The 18,906-nt window shown below is 34.9% G+C and overlaps 1 protein-coding gene across 2 annotated transcripts in view; it reads left to right on the forward strand.

The window, feature by feature from the left end:
• The window catches only part of ITGB3BP (integrin subunit beta 3 binding protein), a 90,570-nt gene that overhangs the window by 9,425 nt on the left and 62,239 nt on the right, over nucleotides 1-18,906 (forward strand). For both annotated transcript variants that reach the window (XM_033409016.2, XM_033409017.2), the window contains exon 2: nucleotides 11,875-11,917. In XM_033409016.2, the coding sequence (XP_033264907.1) occupies nucleotides 11,875-11,917 (43 nt within the window). The remainder of the gene's footprint in view (nucleotides 1-11,874; nucleotides 11,918-18,906) is intronic.

The raw sequence follows: 18,906 nt of genomic DNA on the forward strand, positions 1-18,906 counted from the left end.
ACCCTTGAACAACATGGATTTGAACTGTGAGTGTTCACTTACATGCCCACTCTTTTCAGTAAATGTGTCCTACAGTACTGCATAATCTGTGGTTGATTGAATCTGTGGATGTGGAACCAAAGATATAGAAGACCGAGTATAAAGTTGTGCATGGATTTTTTTTTTTTTTTGATGTGGACCATTTTTAAAGTCTTTATTGAATTTGTTACAATATTGCTTCTGTTTTATGTTTTGGCCTTTTGGCCACGAGGCATGAGGGATCCTAGCTTCCCAACCGGGGATCGAACCCACCCCGCTGCCCTCCGCCCACCCCCACCCCCACCCCAGCCCCACACCGGAAGGCAAAGTCCTAACCACTCGACCGCCAGGGAAGTCCCTATACGTGGATTTTTGACTGCAGGGGGTTCAGCACCCCTAACCCTCCACATTGTTCAAGAGTCAACTGTGTATTCATTATACATTTTGAGAATACTAGGTGAATAATGAATCTTAGTAAATAGATTTGCTTTGCACAGAAGTATGGGTTAGCACTTCTTCAACTAGTTTCTGTGTGCTCTAGGCTTGAGAGAATAAGTTTATTGCAGATAACGTGAGCTAGGCTTTCACTGTAGGCTGAGGAATTTAAAATATGTTGCCTTTGCATTGGAGGTATCAATATGAAATCATGGATTTTTAAATATATGTATTAAACTCCAGGTAGATAGAAAAGTATGTGTGTGTGTTTTCTGTTCTAGCTCTGTCCCTTGCCTTTAAGCAATGACATAAGTATCAATGAACACACCTAGTGCTGAGATTTTGATTTATAAATGCCATTGTCCACTAAAAAGAACCAAGTTTCTTTAAAGCAAAAGCTAATTCCAGTGCTGGAGCAGAGAACATTTTGTGTGAGTGAGTGTGCATGTGCAAATAAGGAAATATAATGAAGTGCTCAAAGAATTACAGGTACATAAGGTACATTGGAGGCAGTGTGAAAGGGGAATGATCCAATTGCCAAATCTGGGACAATTAAGATCAACATAAATGGTAGGAATTGATTATAATCCATTGGATTAAATAAAATTCCATGATTCTGTAGTGATATAAATAAATGAATAAAGAGGAGAGAAAGGAAAGCTATTCCTTGGAGTGGAATGCTAATTAATAAATATAAGTGATAGGATTAGAAAATCATCAATGGTTCTTTAAAAGTATTAGGACAAAGTTTGATAGGAAACAAGATATTTACATATAAGATTTCTTATATATTACATTGGAGAAAACTGGCAGATAACATCTTAATCAATGATCAAAATACATATCACTGATATTGTGAGAAACCAACATCATGTGCCTCAAGTTATCATGCTCTCAAAAGGATACAGCATCATTTTTGTAATACTTATGGCAAAAAACCCACATAGCCTCATCATGAGAAAATGTCAGATAAACCCAAATTGACAGATATTTCTACAAAGATAACTAGCCTGTGCTCTTGAAAAATGTCAAGGTCAAACAAAAGAAAGGTTGAGGAGGAGCTGTTCTAGGTAAGGGAGACTAAAGAGATGGGACAATAAAATGCAATGAGTGATCCAGGATTGGATCCTAGACTTGGCGGCAGGGGTGGGGGGATTGGCTATAAGGGGCATTTTTGGAGCAAGTTGTAAAATTTGAATATGGTCTCTTGATAGTAGTATTGTATCAATGATAAATTTCCTGATTTCGATCAATATGCAGAAATCAGTTGCATTTCTTTAGTATCCAACTACCAGAAAAACAAATTAAGAAAACAATTCTGTTTACAATTGCATCAAAAAAGAATAACATTCCTAGGAATAAATTTAACCAAGGAGGCAAAAGATCTGTACACTGAAGACTATAAGACATTGATAAAAGAAAATGAAGAAGACAGAAATAAACACAAAGATATTCCATTTTTATGGATTGGAAGGATTAACATCGTTAAAATGTCCATACTACCCAAAGCAGTCTATAGATTCAATGCAGTCCTTATCAAAATTCCAACAGTATTTTTCACAGAAATAGAACAAACAATCCTAAAATTTGTATGAAACCACAAAAGACCCTGAATAGCCAAAGCAGTCTTGAGAAAGAGCAAAGCAAAGTTTGAAAGCATCGTGCTGATTTCACACTATATTACAAAGTATAAAAAATCAAAACAGTATGGTATTCGCATAAAAACAGGCACATAGATCAATGGAACAGAATAGTGACTCCAAAAATAAACCCACACATATTTGTCAATTAATTTACAACAAAGGAGCCAAGAATATACAATACAATATGAAGGACAGTCTCTTCAATAAATGGTGTTGGGAAAACTGACAGGCCAATGTAAAAGAATGAAACTGGACCCCTATCTTACACCATACACAAAAAATCAACTCAAAATGGATTAAAGACTTGAAGGTAATACCTAAGATCATAAACCTCTTGAAGAAAACATAAGCCATAAGCTCCTTAACACTGGTCTTGGCAATGATTTTTTGGATCTGACACCAAAAGCAAAGGCCATAGCAGCAAAAATAAGTGGGACTACATCAAAGCAAAAAGCTTCTGCACAGCAAAGGAAATCAACAAAATGAAAAGGCAGTCTACAGAATGGGAGAAAGTAATTGCAAATCGTGTATCTGATAAGGGATTAATACACAAAGAACTCATACAACTCAATAGCAAAAAAAAACCCCAAACAATCCAATTTAAAAACTGGGCAGAGCTGCTTGTAAATTTTGGAGATTAATCCTTTGTCAATTTAATCTGCAAAATTTACAAGCAGCTCATGCAGCTCAATATCAAAAAAACAAACAACCCAATCCAAAAATGGGCAGAAGACCTAAATAGACAGTTCTCCAAAGAGGATATACAGATTGCCAACAAACACATGAAAGAATGCTCAACATCATTAATCATTAGAGAAATGCAAATCAAAACTACAATGAGATATCATCTCACACGGTCAGAATGGCCATCATCAAAAAATCTACAAACAATAAATGCTGGCGAGGGTGTGGAAAGGGAACCCTCTTGCACTGTTGGTGGGAGTGTAAATTGATACAGCCACTGTGGAGAACAGTATGGAGGTTTCTTAAAAAACTAAAAATAGAACTACCATACGACCCAGCAATCCCACTACTGGGCATATACCCTGAGAAAACCGTAATTCAAAAACAGTCATGTACCACAATGTTCATTGCAGCTCTATTTACAATAATCAGGACATGGAAGCAACCTAAGTGTCCATAGACAGATGAATGGATAAAGAAGATGTGGCACATATATATAGTGGAATATTACTCAGCCATAAAAAGAAATGAAATTGAGTTATTTGTAGTGAGGTGGATGGAGCTAGAGTCTGTCATACAGAGTGAAGTAAGTCAGAAAGAGAAAAACAAATACCGTATGGTAACGCATATATATGGAATCTAAAAAAAAAAAAATAGTCATGAAGAACCTAGGGGCAAGACGGGAAAAAAGACGCAGAGAGTGGCATGGACATATATACACTACCAAATGTAAAATAGCTGGTGGAAAGCAGCCACATAGCACAGGGAGATCAGCTCGGTGCTTTGTGACCACCTAGAGGGGTAGGATAGGGAGGGTGGGAGGGAGGGAGATGCAAGAGGGAAGAGATATGAGGATATATGTATATGTATAGCTGATTCAGTTTGTTATAAAGCAGAGACTAACACACCATTGTAAAGCAATTATACTCCAATAAAAGTGTTAAAAAACCCCAAAAAACTGGGCAGAGGACCTGAATAGACATTTTTTCCAGAGAAGACATACAGATGGCTAACAGGTACGTGAAAAGGTGCTCAACGTCACTAATCAGCAAGGAAATGCAAATCAAAACCACAATGAGATGTCACCTCACACCTGTTAGAATGGCTCTTATCAAAAAAACAAGAGATAGCAAGTTCTGGTAAGGATATGGAGAAAGGGGAAGCCTGTGCAGTGTTGGTGGGAATGTAAACGGGTGCAGCCACTATGGAAAACAATAAGGAGGTTCCTCAAAATACAGAACTTCTATATGATCCAGAAACTCCACTTCTGGGTATTTATCTGAAGGAAATCAAAACATTAACAAAAGATACATGCACTCCCATGTTCATTACAGTATTATTTACAATAGCCAAATATCCACCAATGGATGAATGGATAAAGAAATATATATATATATATGTATACATACATATGGAATATTATTCAGCTATAACAAAGAAGAAAATCCTTCCATTTGCGATATGGATGGACCTTGAGGGTATTATGCTAAATGAAATAAGTCAGAAAGAAAAAGGTGAATACCATATGATCTCACTTATATTTGGAATCTTTAAAAAGAACAAACTCATAGAAAAGGAGATCAGACTTGTGTTTACCAGTGATGGGGGATAGGGAAGGAGGAATTGGAGGAAGGTGGCCAAAAGGTACAAACTTCTAGTTATGTAATAAATTAAGTCCTGGGGATGTAATGTACAGCAGGGTTACTATAGTTAATAGTACTATATTGTATGTTTGAAAGTTGCTAAGAGATTAGATCTCAAAAGTTCTTATCACAAGAGAAAAAATCATAACTATGTGTGGTGATTGATGGATTTTACCTAGACTTACTATGATGATCATTTCACAATATATACATATATTGAATCATGTAGTACATCTGAAATTAATATTATATTTCAAAAACTTTTCCTGATTTTGATGATTGTATTGTGATTATGTAAGAGAATATCCTTGTTCTTAGAAAAACACACAAATATTTGTGGATAAAGGTATACAGTGTCTCCAACTTATTTTCAATGGATCATAAAAAAGATTTTGCATTGTATATGTATGTGTGTGTGTATGTTTCTATAGAGAATGATAGAGCAACTGGGACAAAATGTAAACAGGTATTAAGTCTGGGTAAAGGTTATCAAAAACTGTTATTCCTAGAATATTTTTTAACTTTAAAAATATGTAAAAATTAAAAGTTCCCCCAAAATACCCATCAAATTGTTTTAAAAATGCTAATGGATGGATTAAACAGTAAATTACACACAATTAAAGAAAGAATTACACAACTAAAGATAGACCTGAAGAAATTGCCTGACAGCATAGAGATCAATGATAAGAAATAGATGTTTAGAGATGTGGAAAATGGAATAGAAAATCTAAAATTTCTTCTAGAGGGAGTCTCAGAAAGGTAGAATCAAGGAGAGCCAATATTTGGAGAAATTATGGCTTAGATTTTTCCAGAACTGATAAAACACAAATCCATATAAGAGACTGCCTTAGAGATAAGACAGTGTTAATATGACATCCTTTGGGAACTTGCATTTAAAGCACCTTAAATAGAATTGAAGGATTATAAAAAATGTAAGGAATTAAATATATTCTTGAATTTAAGAGTTCAAGTTCTTGAATTCAAGAGTTCAAATATGTTCTTGAATTTAAGACTGATGTTTTAAGTAAAAAAAAATTAAATTAATTATTAATTTATATAATATAACACCTTTGTGCCAATCACTGTGTCGGGCTTTGGAGATTCAAATATGAACAGATGTTACACTCTCTAGTTTGCATTTTAGTGGGAGAGATAGTTCAACAAGTATTTTTAGAACTAATAATTTACCAGTTAACAGACAAGATGCTAATGATATAAATACATTAGTCTAGGGAGGAAATATACTATTGCAACTTGATAAGTTTAATGAGAAGAACATGTACAAGTATTATAGGTGTGGAATGGAAAAACCCTTAGTGCAATCTGGACAGTGTCAGGGAAAAATTAAATATGACTCTGCTGGAATCTCAGAGAAAAGGTCGACATCAGTGTTAGTTTATTATTGTTAATTTTTATGTTGTAAAATATTATACATACAAAAAGGTATATAAAATATCACCAGTCTACCACATTTAATTCTGATAAACCTGTTTAGCCCCTTTTAATAGAATCTTTTAAAAGACTTATTCATGTCCTTTATATATGTATGTGTGATGATACACATATGTATATGTTTCTCACAGAAGGTAATAGTAATGAATGTTTTATTAATGTTCATTTTTGAGAGTACCCATTTAAGAATGAAATGATCTTATGGCATTTCTCATTTTATTCAACCCAAAGAACATCTCACCTCCATCCATATATCTTCTGGGTTCAGTATTCCCAAATATATCCCTTTAGGTCTGTAAAAATTCTTTAGCTAATTCTTTATTAATCTTTTGATAAAGCAACTTTTGACACCATAAACGTGTTGCCCAATAACTGGTTAAGGTTTTGGCTAGTTTTATCATGAAGAATAACAAGATTAATCTTTTATTTAGTTGCTTTCACGTGGTGACCATATTTCTCCATGCAGTGGAGTGATAATCCCACTTACCCATGCTGTGTTAGTGAATTATTATGTGACCTCTGTCAGTGTTGAACACAAAAAAGCATAGGCTTGAATGAAAGGGAGAATGCAAAAGGATATAGGAGATTCTTCTCCCTTCTTTGCTCATTCCCATACATGGAATGGAAAATGTATCATTTTAGGTTTCTCAATTTGTACCTAAAGAGTCACATGGGATGTGAATTTGGCCATTGCCTTTCATCAAAGGATTTCTAAGCATCTCATAAGCATATTCCATAATCCTCTAAAAACTGTTTGTGTAGTTGTAGCTGGCAATATTATTATCTCCATTATAGAGAGAAGTAAATGGAAGCACTGATATACTAAGTGATATTTTTATCTTCCATTCAGAAATTTACCACTGGTTTACAGGCCAGTATTATTTATCACCTTTATGAAGCTTAGTGAGATTATGTGATTTGCCCAACCTTAGGGGAAGATTTTGGCATAACATCAAGGCTCCTGAGTCTTATATGCCTTACTAATTTTATCTCCTCCCCACACACATACACTCTTACCCTCAGCTCTATTGAAAATCATATTTAATCCAATGTTTTAAAAGTCCTGTAAGGGATGAGGTATTACTATTAGTCATGATTGTGGTTACTTATGTGGGAGAAAGGAGGGGTGAACAAGATGGGACAAATGGAAGGTTTTGGGGGAGAGCTGGCAAACTTCTATTTCTTGATCCTGGGTGATGGTTACAAGGGTGGTTGCCTTATAATAATCCATTAAGCAATATATTTTTTAATGTAAAAAAAAAAAAAAGTCCTCTAAGGGAACCTCAAATCATGTTGCTTCATGAGTCTTGGAGGTGTCATTCCTGGTTCTTAATTAGGAATCAAATGATAGTTTATTTTTTCTAAAATAGTTTTTTTAATATTGTAACTGCTGTTATTAATGTTACATACTAAAACTCATGCACTTGTTCTGTTCTGATGAGTTAGAGAATCCTATTCAGGATACTACCATGTGGTAAGCTAAATAAAATAGTGGAAGATGGTCTTAGAGAGTAATATGGCTAATTCTACATGGTTACTTTCTTTTCTTTTCCTGTTGATATAAAACTACATATCTTTATCTTTCTTAAATTCTCACTAGCAATAATGCTGGTAGCAACCAGAATTTTGATCCCAGTGAAGCTAAACCTAGTACACCTAAGTGTACTAGGGGTACTGTAGTATTCAAATTGTGGGCACTGGTGTAAATTTGGGTTAAGTTGAAAGTGAGAAGTAACCTGTAGAGCAGCGGTCCCCAACCTTTTTGGCACCAGGAACCGGTTTCGTGGAAGACAGTTTTTCCACGGACCAGGGTGAGGGTGTGTGTGGGGGGATATGATGGTTCAGGCAGTAATGCAAGCGATGGGGAGCGGCAGATGAAGCTTCACTCACTTGCCCGCCACTGCCCACTTGTGCAGCCCAGTTCCTAACAGGCCTCAGACTGGTACCGGTCCATGGCCTGGGGGTTGGAGACCCCTGCCATAGAGATTATAAGGTTACCCATAAGAGGGAGGTAATTAGGTTATAATAGGTAGGTGCCCATTTAAAATTTATTTATTTATTTTTAATTGTGAAATATACATAGCATAAAATTTACCATTTTAAAGTATACAGTTCTGTGGCACTTAAGTTCAGGTAACCCTTGAGTAAATTGGGGATTTACTCTAGTTATAGTCCACCTATAACTTTACAGTCAGCATTCTGTATCCCTGGTACCGCATCCACGGATCCAACCAACTGCAGGTTGTGTAGTACTGTAGTATGTATTTCTTGAAAAAAAAAAAACTCGAGAATAGGTGGACCCTTGCAGTTCAAATTCGTGTTGTTCAAGGGTCAACTGTACATTCACATCGTTGTACAACAATTACCATCGTCCAACTCCAAAACTTTTTTCATCTTGCAAAACTGAAACTTCCTATCCATTGAACAGTAACTCCCTATTCACCCCTCCTCCTAGCCCCTGGCAACTATCTTTCTATTTTCTTTTTTCTTTTCTATAATATATATATACTTTTAATTTTTATTGGAGTATAGTTGCTTTACAATGTGTTAGTTTATACTGTACAGCAAAGTGAATCAGCTATACGTATACAGATATCCCCTCTTTTTTGGATTTCCTTCTCATTTAGGTCACCACAGAGCACTGAGTTCCCTGTGCTATACAGTAGGTTCTCATTAGTTATCTATTTTATACATAGTATCAGTAGTGTATATATGTCAGTCCCAATCTCCCAATTCATTCCACCCCCCCCCCCGCTTCCCCCTTGGTATCCATACATAAATGTCTGTGTCTCTATTTCTGCTTTGTAAATAAGATCGTCTATACCAGTTTATTCAGATTCCATGTATACGCGTTAATATACAATATTTGTTTTTCCCTTTCTGACTTACTTCACTCTGTATGACAGTCCCTAGGTCCATCCATGTCTCTACAAATGACCCAATTTCGTTCCTTTTATGGCTGAGTAATATTCCACTGTATATGTGTACCACATCTTCTTTATCCATTCCTTTGTTGATGGACAGGTTGCTTCCATGTCCTGGCTATTGTAAATAGTACTGTAATGAACACTGGGGTGCATGACTGCTTTAAGCACCTCATTTGAGTGGAATTATATAGTATTTGTCCTTTTTTGCTTGGCTTATTTCACTTAGCATAATGTCTTCAAGGTTTATCCATGTTGTAGCATGTGGACTTTCTTTCCTTTGAAGGCTGAATAATATTCTCTTGTATGTGTATATACCAAATTTATTACTTATTCCTCTGTCCACAGACACTTGCATTGCTTTCACCTTTTGGCTATTGTGAATACTGCTGTTATGAACATGGGTGTACAAATATCTGTTTGTGTCCCTACTTTCAGTTCTTTTGGGTATATATATATTCATAAGCGGGATTACTGGATTATATGTTCATTCTAGGTTTAATTTTTTGAGGAACTGCCAAACTATTTCCATAGCAGCTGTACCATTTTACAGTCCCACAGGACAAGAGTTCCAGTTTCTCTATCCTGGCCAACACTTATTTTCTGGATTTTTTGATAGTAGCCATCCTGATGGTTGTAAAGTGGTATCTTGTGGTTCTGATTTGTGTGTCTGTGGTTCTGATTTGCATTTCCCTAATACTAGCGATGTTGAGCATCGTTTCTTGTGTTTACCAGCCATTTGTATATCTTCTTTGGAGAACTGTCAATTTGAGTTCTTTGCCTATTTGGGGGTGCCCATTTTTTTAAAATCAAGGTAGTAACCACAAGAGCTGCTATTACATTACAGAACTACCAGAGATATATCACTTTTAATTGCTAACTAATACTGGTAGCAAATAAGTAAGAACTTTAGGAAAATATTTGTCCCACATATCTAATCAAGTTTTGCCTGTCCTTCCTTTGTGTGTTTCATCCGTCTCTTTCTCTCTGTTTCTGTTAACATCATCCTAATCCACTTAGCATCATCTATGCTACAGTTGTTTGTGAGTTTTTTAAAAAGGGTAAAAGCATTTAGTAGGTGCTTAATTTAATAACTGATATCTTGACACTGGGCCCAGTTCTACCAGAATGGTAAGAATAGATGGTCATAAATTTCTAGTAGGTTTGTTTTTCTTTACCTCTTTAGCTCCTCCCCCTCAATTCAACAAGGATTTATTATGAACAGGGTGTAAAATCTGAGTTTCTCTCACTCAAACTGTGTGATAGGGGGCAAATCATACTAAACTCTTCTCTATTGGATGACCTAAGTAATCTCTTAGGTTTCTCCTAGTCTTGTCTAGTAAATGTCTTTATGATTCTTGTAACTATTACCAGCTTTTGGATATTAGATGCCTGAATTATCTGAGAACCACATTACCCACAATAAATCATGTTTTTAGATTCTCACTAAACTGTTAGAGTGAGAGATAACAGTCTAACTCAGATCACTTTCTTATTTACTTTTACATATCTCCTTGGGCTTCTTAGATCAACCTAGGACCTAAACTGGAAACCTTTTAAATACAAATATTTAGTTTCTCTACGAATTAGCCATCACTAATAAAGCAAGAATATTTTGAATGGTTAATATCGGGGGTGGGGGTTATTTACTTCTAAAAAGTAGTATTGCATCTTAACAACATTTAAAAACAAAGGCTGAAAAATGCTGTACTGTGTACTTTTAGTTTTTGATTTCTACTTTTGAAGTTTTATAAATACAAAAAACATCTCACACACCTGAATAGGGTAATATATATTCCAAAGCTAAATATAGTACTTTTTTTGATTAGCTGCCATTTTTGTTCATAACCTCTGTTCTCTTCTTGCTTCATTGAGAATTCACATTAAATTGATTTCAAGTGGACTTCTAAAAGATATGAGTAATTCTTTAAACCAATTTAGTTAATTTTAAGAAATAATGTTATGTGATAGGCTAATGTAGATATAATAGCAAAATTAAGTGAACTATTTTAGATAGATTAAATTTTTGTATTTAATATTTATTGCTGAGTAATTTTTATAAATTGTCCATCTCTTCTGTTCCTGCTTCTGTCACTTGTTTGAAAGTCAGTAGTCACTTATTTATGTATAGTCATTTTCTAGGATCTATAAATTTTGTTTTGTTTTTTGTAGTACAACCTTTATAATAAAATTTGTTTGCTTTATGCTCAAATTTTCTAATATTTTAAATAACTTAATTTCTTTTTCTCAGAGATCGAGAAAGTACTTTTAACGTTGCATTTGTCACTGGGAAAACTAGTTTTAATTTATATTGACCTTTTTCTCCTTTGAGCATTTAGTCTGTGTTCAATAAAATGTTGATGACTGCTCTTTAGAAGACAGCTGTACGAAATAAAGTATTATAAATATTCAGCTTTCCTTTCTAAGCATTGTCACCAACAGCTGGGCATCCAGTTTAGCAGAACAGATTTTGCACAGAGAGAGCCTGGCATGTTCCTGAATCAGTTTAGTGAAGGAGACAAAAAATAGTTTCTTATGGATTGGGGACTTATAAAGACATAGAGCATCTGTTCCTCAGTTAAGTCATAGTCTGGTAGCACTGAATCATGTTTAAAGCTAGAATAAGGTGCAAAACTTTTTCACCTTGCTCATACTTTTATTTTAATAGCTAGTGTATTATTTCTGCAAATAATATACTTTCAACATCTCCATTGAAGGTATGTAAATTATTTTCCTTTTATGTATAATTTTTGTTAGTGGTATTTTAAAACACACAAATATATTAATTTTTTACTAAGATTATTTTATAATATAACTTTAGTGTTTGAATTGTATAATGGTGCATATATATAAAACTACATATATAAAAATCCATCTAAATATTTAATTATGATTTCATCTTGATATATGCTATTAAAAAATCAGTTTCATCATTGTGAAAATTGCTTTCTTCATAGGTATTCTACTTTAGTTGGTGAAAGTAACTTAGAATCTTTGTTTATATAGATTACTCTTAAATACTTGGCTACTTAAAGCATATTAAATCTAAGATGTCTTTAACTATTTTGTTTGCAGTGTTAAAAGATCACTGAAATTGGATGATCTGTTAAAAGCAAATGTAAGTATTTACTTATGAGTTTGTAATTGCATAATAAGATTGTGTTTTTAATTTTTTGACAGCTAATTTACCCTTATACTAAATGTAAAAAGTATCAAAAAAACCCACTGTGACATAATTGTTATTGGTACACCATTTTCTACATATAAAATTTGTAATCTAATATATGGAAATTCCTGGCCAGCAAATTTTTATTTAAAGGGCAAATTATTTGAAGCCTTAATGAAATAATTTAGTAGAAATTAATTCACTATTTGTAGAAGAAAAATGCTCTGCCACTTAAATGCAGATAAATAAAGATGGAACAGTGGCAGTGCTTTAATCTGCATTCTCTAATCTGCTAAAATGAAATAAAAGCATTAACAACATTTTTATATCAAAAAGGTAATTACCCCCTCAGCTACGCTGGCATGAATAAACAATTAAGTACTAACACTGTAATAAATTTCACTGTGGTTGTCACAACAAGAATAAAATTGTACTGTTGCTATTACTTTTTGTAAATCTCATCATAGCACATTACCAATACCAGCATATCATGACATATGCTAGTTTATTATCTTTTCATTACCAATATTGGATCTAGATACAGACACTAATACTGGGATACTTATGGCCTTAGTAATCTTAAATGCAAGTAAATTGGTGAGAAAGTAAATTAAAACAAATAGCTAGTCAGTAAATGGGCTCCTATGTGAGATCCCATATGAGAATGCCATTTCAAGAAATGGGTTTTATATGGAATTTCTCTTCAGAAGACTCACTGGTATTTAACAATTTACCATTTTTAAAAATTCCTAGATGCTTTTTTAAAAAATTTAAACAAAGGTGGCAGAATACTGCAATGCCACTAAAAAAATCATTAGCAGTGTAATTAGCAATTTAGAACACTATTATCCAACTTGTTCTGTACAGAATGCAGCTGTGACTGTAATTTTGCATCTGTTTCTTTGGTCAGAATGGTATTTTGGTAGATGAGTAGTCCAGCTTGAAATGAAATAGTGTTCTTTCCTGCCCCAAAACTGTTCTTTGGGAGGTGGTAACATCATTTGAATGGAAGAGAATGGCCATTTAGGAATTCATCCTTTTCATAAAGTACAGTTGTCGTCATGGCAAGCTTTCTATCCATTTTTTCTCCAGATTAGGATGTGTCAAGGTAGCCAGTGACACAGCTAATATCCTGTATTAGAAAAATACATTGTTATGTTTGGCCCAATTCTGTACCTTTAAACCAGTTGACTTAGCTTGGTACCACATGGCCACCAACTGCTAAATGCAGGTTCCTAGCATCCTAGCCTGGGCCTTCAACATTTCTGTTTTCTAACCTATTTCTAATATTTATTATTATTTCTGATATTTTCAGCTTTTGTATCTTGCCTCATAATTTGTTTGCAGCTCTTAGATCTGACAGCTTTGGCTCTGGTGCTAAATCTAGGCTTCTCTCTTTAGCTACATTTATGCTTCTATCCATTCCCAGTAACAGCTAAGCCCTGAAGCAGCCTGGTTCCCAAGAATCTGCCTACATGACAGTGATCCCACTGAGGCTGCCTTAGTCCGTACAAAGGAAAATTACCTATAACTCTAAGAGCACCTAATTGCTGTGAAGCTATAGAGGAACTAGTAGTAACTTTGTGGTCATTTTGCCTTACCCATATGATGCTGAAGGAAGAAGGCTCTGGTGTCCAAGGAAAGGAGATGGCTTTTATATGCCAGTTGGTTGAAGTGGAGCCTGTTCATTCTAAACAACTGGTGTTTTCTCTCCCAGCAATAATTAGAACTACCAAATACCAGTGTTCCCAATGTGGCTACAGACCTTCATGGAGATTAATGCTCCATGATGTTAGGGCAAGTCTGCAAAAGTAATTTTCCTTATGATTCCCCTAATAGGGAAAACAGAGGTATGGATCATTCCCTGTTATCTTCCTTTAATATATATAGAGTATATACTATGAGTACCACTACTTGCTGAACCTCTCAAATTATTGGGGGGTAATGAGTGATGAAGGTTTTGATTTATCATTACCTGCAATATTGGGGTTGCTGAAGTTATTGCCCTCCAAGCACTGTTTCTAGATGAATTTTCAGAAACAAAGTTGAATTATTTATTACAAACTGTTGCCAATGGCAGTCCAGATGAATTTATAGGGACAGCTGGCTACCTGGTTATATACCTAGCCAGCTTGACCTAATCTCTTTCAGGCTACTTCAGAGAAGGAATGGGAGAAGCAGATGCTGCAGATTGGGAAGGGAAGGAGCATACTTCCTACCAAGGCCAACTCAATAGGCATGCTGCTAGAATGAATGCAGTGCAGGTTTGGGGGAGGTTTGCTGATTTGGACATACATACCCAGTCGAAATTATTCCCTTACCGTTAGTAGGATAGTTCTAAGTCTGATTATTCCCATGGCCTAACCTTATCTCTCTGAGATAAGGCTTTTACTGACTCCTGAAATTAGAAAGAACTTGGGACTTCAGGGCATTAGGAAATATTATAGCTCATATTCTGTAGGCTTACTTATTGATTTGGCTCATCTGCTCCTTTTTCTCCCCCTCCCTCCCTCTTCTTCCCTTCCTTCCTTACCTTTTTATTATGGAAACTTTCAAACATACACAAAAGTAGAGACAATAATACAGTGAACTACCATGTAACCATCACCCAGCTTCAAAAATTATTAACATTTTGCTTCATCTATTTATATATATATATGTACACATATATTAATGTATATATGTGTGTATGTATCTGTATTTTTTTTCCTGGAATTTAGCAAATCCCAGACATGTTATTTCATCAGAATATTCTTCAGTATGCATTTCTAACAGATAATGACTTCTTTCATAACTATAGAGCCATTATCATACCTTACGAAATAAGAAGTAATTCCTTAATAAAATCTTTTTAAAATTATTATTTATTTATTTGGTTGTGCCAGGTCTTAGTTGTGGCTCATGGGCTCCTTAGTTGCAGTGCATGGGCTCCTTAGTTGTGGCATGCAAACTCTTAGTTGCGACATACGTGTGGGATCTAGTTCCCCGGCCAGGATCGAACCCGGGCCCCCTGCATTGGGAGCACAGAGTCTTTACCACTGCACCACCAGGGAAGTCCCAATAATATCTTTCACCCAGTTTATATTCACATTTCTATAGTTGCTTCAAAATGTCCTTTTACAGTTGGCTTATTAAAATCAGGATCCAAACAAGGTTTACACATTGTAGTGATTCTTAAGAACCTTGAGATTTTTTTTCCCCCAACTCCTTTTAAATCTTTTAAAATCTCACTCTTTTTCTTGTAATTTATTTTTTGGAAAAAACTGAAATATTTTTTCCATATTTCACATTCTAGATTTGGTTGATTGTTTTCTTGTGGTGTCCTTTAAGTGATTTCTCTAATCTTCATATTTCCTATAAAACTCATAGTTAAAACTAGAGGCTTGGTTAGATTGTGGTTCATATTTTGATAAGAATGCCTCATAGGTAGTCTGTGTAGTTCCTGTCTCATCACCTCAGGAGGCACAAAATGGTCTTGGTTTTACCAGCCTGATCCACCCATAATAAAATTCTCCGTCAATCTTTCTCCTAATTTTTTTTAAATGCCTTGATGATTATTTTATAGATTCCTTATTTCACTACAGTTATCAAATATTGATTCCTTTTTTTTTTACCTTTTGATTTTGGAGAATTTTGATTATGGAGAATGCACTGCCCATTACCCAGCTTCAGTAATTATCAACACAAGTCTAATCTTATTTCATTTATATTCCCACGCATACTTCAGTATCCCCCATACTAGATGATTTGAAGCAAATCTCAAACATCATCCATATCATCCTAAATACTTCAGTAATTATTTCTAAACGATAGACTTTAAAAAAACTATAATAGTATTATCAGGGCTTCCCTGGTGGCGCAGTGGTTGAGAATCTGCCTGCCAATGCAGGGGACATGGGTTTGAGCCCTGGTCTGGGAAGATCCCACATGCCGCGGAGCAACTAGGCCCGTGAGCCACAACTACTGAGCCTGTGCATCTGGAGTTTGTGCTCCGCAACAAGAGAGGCCGCGACAGTGAGAGTCCTGCACACCGTGATGAAGAGTGGCCCCCGCTCGCCTCAACGAGAGAAAGCCCACACACGGAAACGAAGACCCAACACAGCCAAAAATAAATAAATAAATAAATAAATTTTTTTTTTTAAAAAGTATTATATCTCTCAGAATGAATTCCTTAATCATCAAATGGACATCTTTGTTCAAATTCCCAATTATCTCATACACTTTTTGACAGTTCAGTTCTCTTTTTTTAATTTTAGCGTTTTTTATTGAGATATAATTCATGTAATATAAAATTCATAATTTTAAAGTATACACCCGTGGTTTATTATATACTCATTACATTGTGCAGCCATCACCACTATCTGATTTTAGAACATTTCCATCACCCCAAAAAGAAATCCATACCTATTAGCAGTTAGTCTCAATTTCCTCCTCCCTACCCCCCCAGTCCCTGGCAACTAATAATTTATTTGCTGTCCTTATGGATTTGCCTATTCTGTACATATTATATAAATGGAATGGTACAATATGTGACTGACTTTCATTTAGCATAACATTTTCAGGGTTTATCCATGTTGTCACATGTAACAGTACTTTATTCCTTTTTATGGCTGAATCATATTCTTTTGTATGGGTATATCACCTTCTGTTTTCCATTCCTCAGCTGAAGGACATTTGGGTTGTTTCCACTTTTTAACTATTATGAATAATGTTGTATATAACATTCTTGTACAATGTTTTGTATGAACATGTTTTCAGTTTTCTTGATTACATACCTAGGGGTGGAATTGGTGGGTCATACGGTAATTCTAACTTTTTGCAAAATTGCCAAATTCTTTTCTACAGCAGCTACACCATTTTACATTCCCACTATCAGTGTATGAGAGTTCCATTTTCTCCACATCCTCAACAACACTTGTTATTTTCTGAATTTTTGATTCTAGCCACCCTACTGGATGTGAAGTGCTATCTTATTGTGGTTTTAATTTGCATTTCCCTGATGATGTTGAACATCTTTCCATGTACTTATTGGCCATCTGTATATTTTTTTTGGAGAAATATCTGTTCACAACTTTTGCCCATATTTTAATTGGGTTGTCTTTTTACTGTTGAATTGTAAGAATTCTTTATACTGTTACCTTGTCAGATATATGATTTGCATATACTTTCATCAATTCTGTGTGTTGTCTTTTCACTTTCTTGATAGTATCCTTTGATACACAAAAGTTTTAAATTTTGATGAAGTCCAATTTACTTTTTCTTTGATTGCTTGTGCTTTTGGTGTCATATCTAAGAAACTGTTGTGCAGTCTATGGTAATGCAAACTTTCACTATGTTTCTTTCTAAGAGTTTTATAGTTTTAGCACTTATGTTACATTTAAGACCTTATTGAGTTCATTTTTGAACATGGTATGAGGTTAGGGGCATGTGGATATTCATTTGTCCTAGCATTGTTGAAAAGCTATTATTTCCCCCATTGAATGGCCTTAGAACCCTTGTTGAAGATCAGTTGATTATAAATTCATGGATTTATTTCTGGACTGTCAAATCTATTCCATTTGGTTGTAGATCTGAACTTTTGCCACTACCATGCTGTGTTGATTACTATAAGTTTTCAAAAAGAAAGTTTTTAATTACTATAAATTTGAAATTAGGAAGTGTGAGTCCTCCAACTTTGTTCTTTTTCAAGATTGCTTCTGTTGTTCCATATGCCTTGCAATTCCTGGTGAATTTTAGGGTCACCTTCTCATTTCTGAAAAAGAAAAATTTATACTTTTGATAGGAATTACACTGAATCTGCCATTTTAAAATTAGTAATTCTTCTGAACCATGAACACAGGATCTATTTCTATTTATTTTGATTTTCTTTAATTTTTTTCAACAATGTTTTGTAGTTTTCAGTATACAAGTCTTATACTTTTGGGTTATATTTATTCCTCAGTGTTTTATTCTTTTTGGTGATAATGTAAATGGTTTTTTGTTTTTTTGTGTGTGGTACGTGGGCCTCTCACTCTTGTGGCCTCTCCCATTGCGGAGCACAAGCTCCGGACGCACAGGCTCAGCAGCTATGGCTCACGGGCCTAGCCGCTCCGCGGCATGTGGGATCTTCCCGGACCGGGGCACAAACCCGTGTCCCCTGCATTGGCAGGCGGACTCTCAACCACTGTGCCACCAGGGAAGCCCTGTAAATGTTTTTATAATTTCCCTTTAGATCAGTCATTGCTAGTGTATAGATACACAGCTAATTTTTGTATATTGATCATGTATTGTGTAACTTTGCTGAACTCGTGTATTAGCTCTAATACTTTCTTATAGATTTTTTAGGGTATTCTATATATCAGATCATGTCATTTTTCTTTCCCATCGGATGCATTTTTTTCTTATTCTTGCTTATTGCCCTGGCTTGAACCTCCAGAACAATGTTGAGTAGAGTGGCAAGAACAGATATCATTGCCTTGTTCCTGATCTTAGGGGGAAAGCATCCAGTCTTTTACCATTAAATATGATGTTAGCTGTGAGTTTTTCCTAAATGCCCTCTGTCAGATTGAGACACTTCCCTTCTATTCCTAGTTTGATGATTATTTTTTATTATGAAAGAATTGTATTTTTGTCAAATGCTTTTTTGCATCTATTGAGATGATCGTGTGGGTTTTTTTCCTTTATTCTATTAATATGATGTATTATATTGATTGGTTTTTATATATTGAACCAACCTTGCTTTCACAGGATAAATCCCACTTGGTTGCAATATATAATTCTTATTTTTCTCTGGTTTCAGTTTGCAGGAATGTTGAGGATTTTTGCATCTGTATTCATAAGGGAGATTAGTCTGTAGTTTTCTTTTAAGGTGTTTGTCTGGTTCTGGTATCAGAGTAATGTGGTCTCATAGAATGCGTTAGGAAGTGTTCCCTGTTTTTGATAGAGTCTGAGAAGAATTGGTG

Source organism: Orcinus orca, chromosome 1 (assembly GCF_937001465.1).
Source record: "Orcinus orca chromosome 1, mOrcOrc1.1, whole genome shotgun sequence".
Taxonomy (NCBI): Eukaryota; Metazoa; Chordata; class Mammalia; order Artiodactyla; family Delphinidae; genus Orcinus; species Orcinus orca.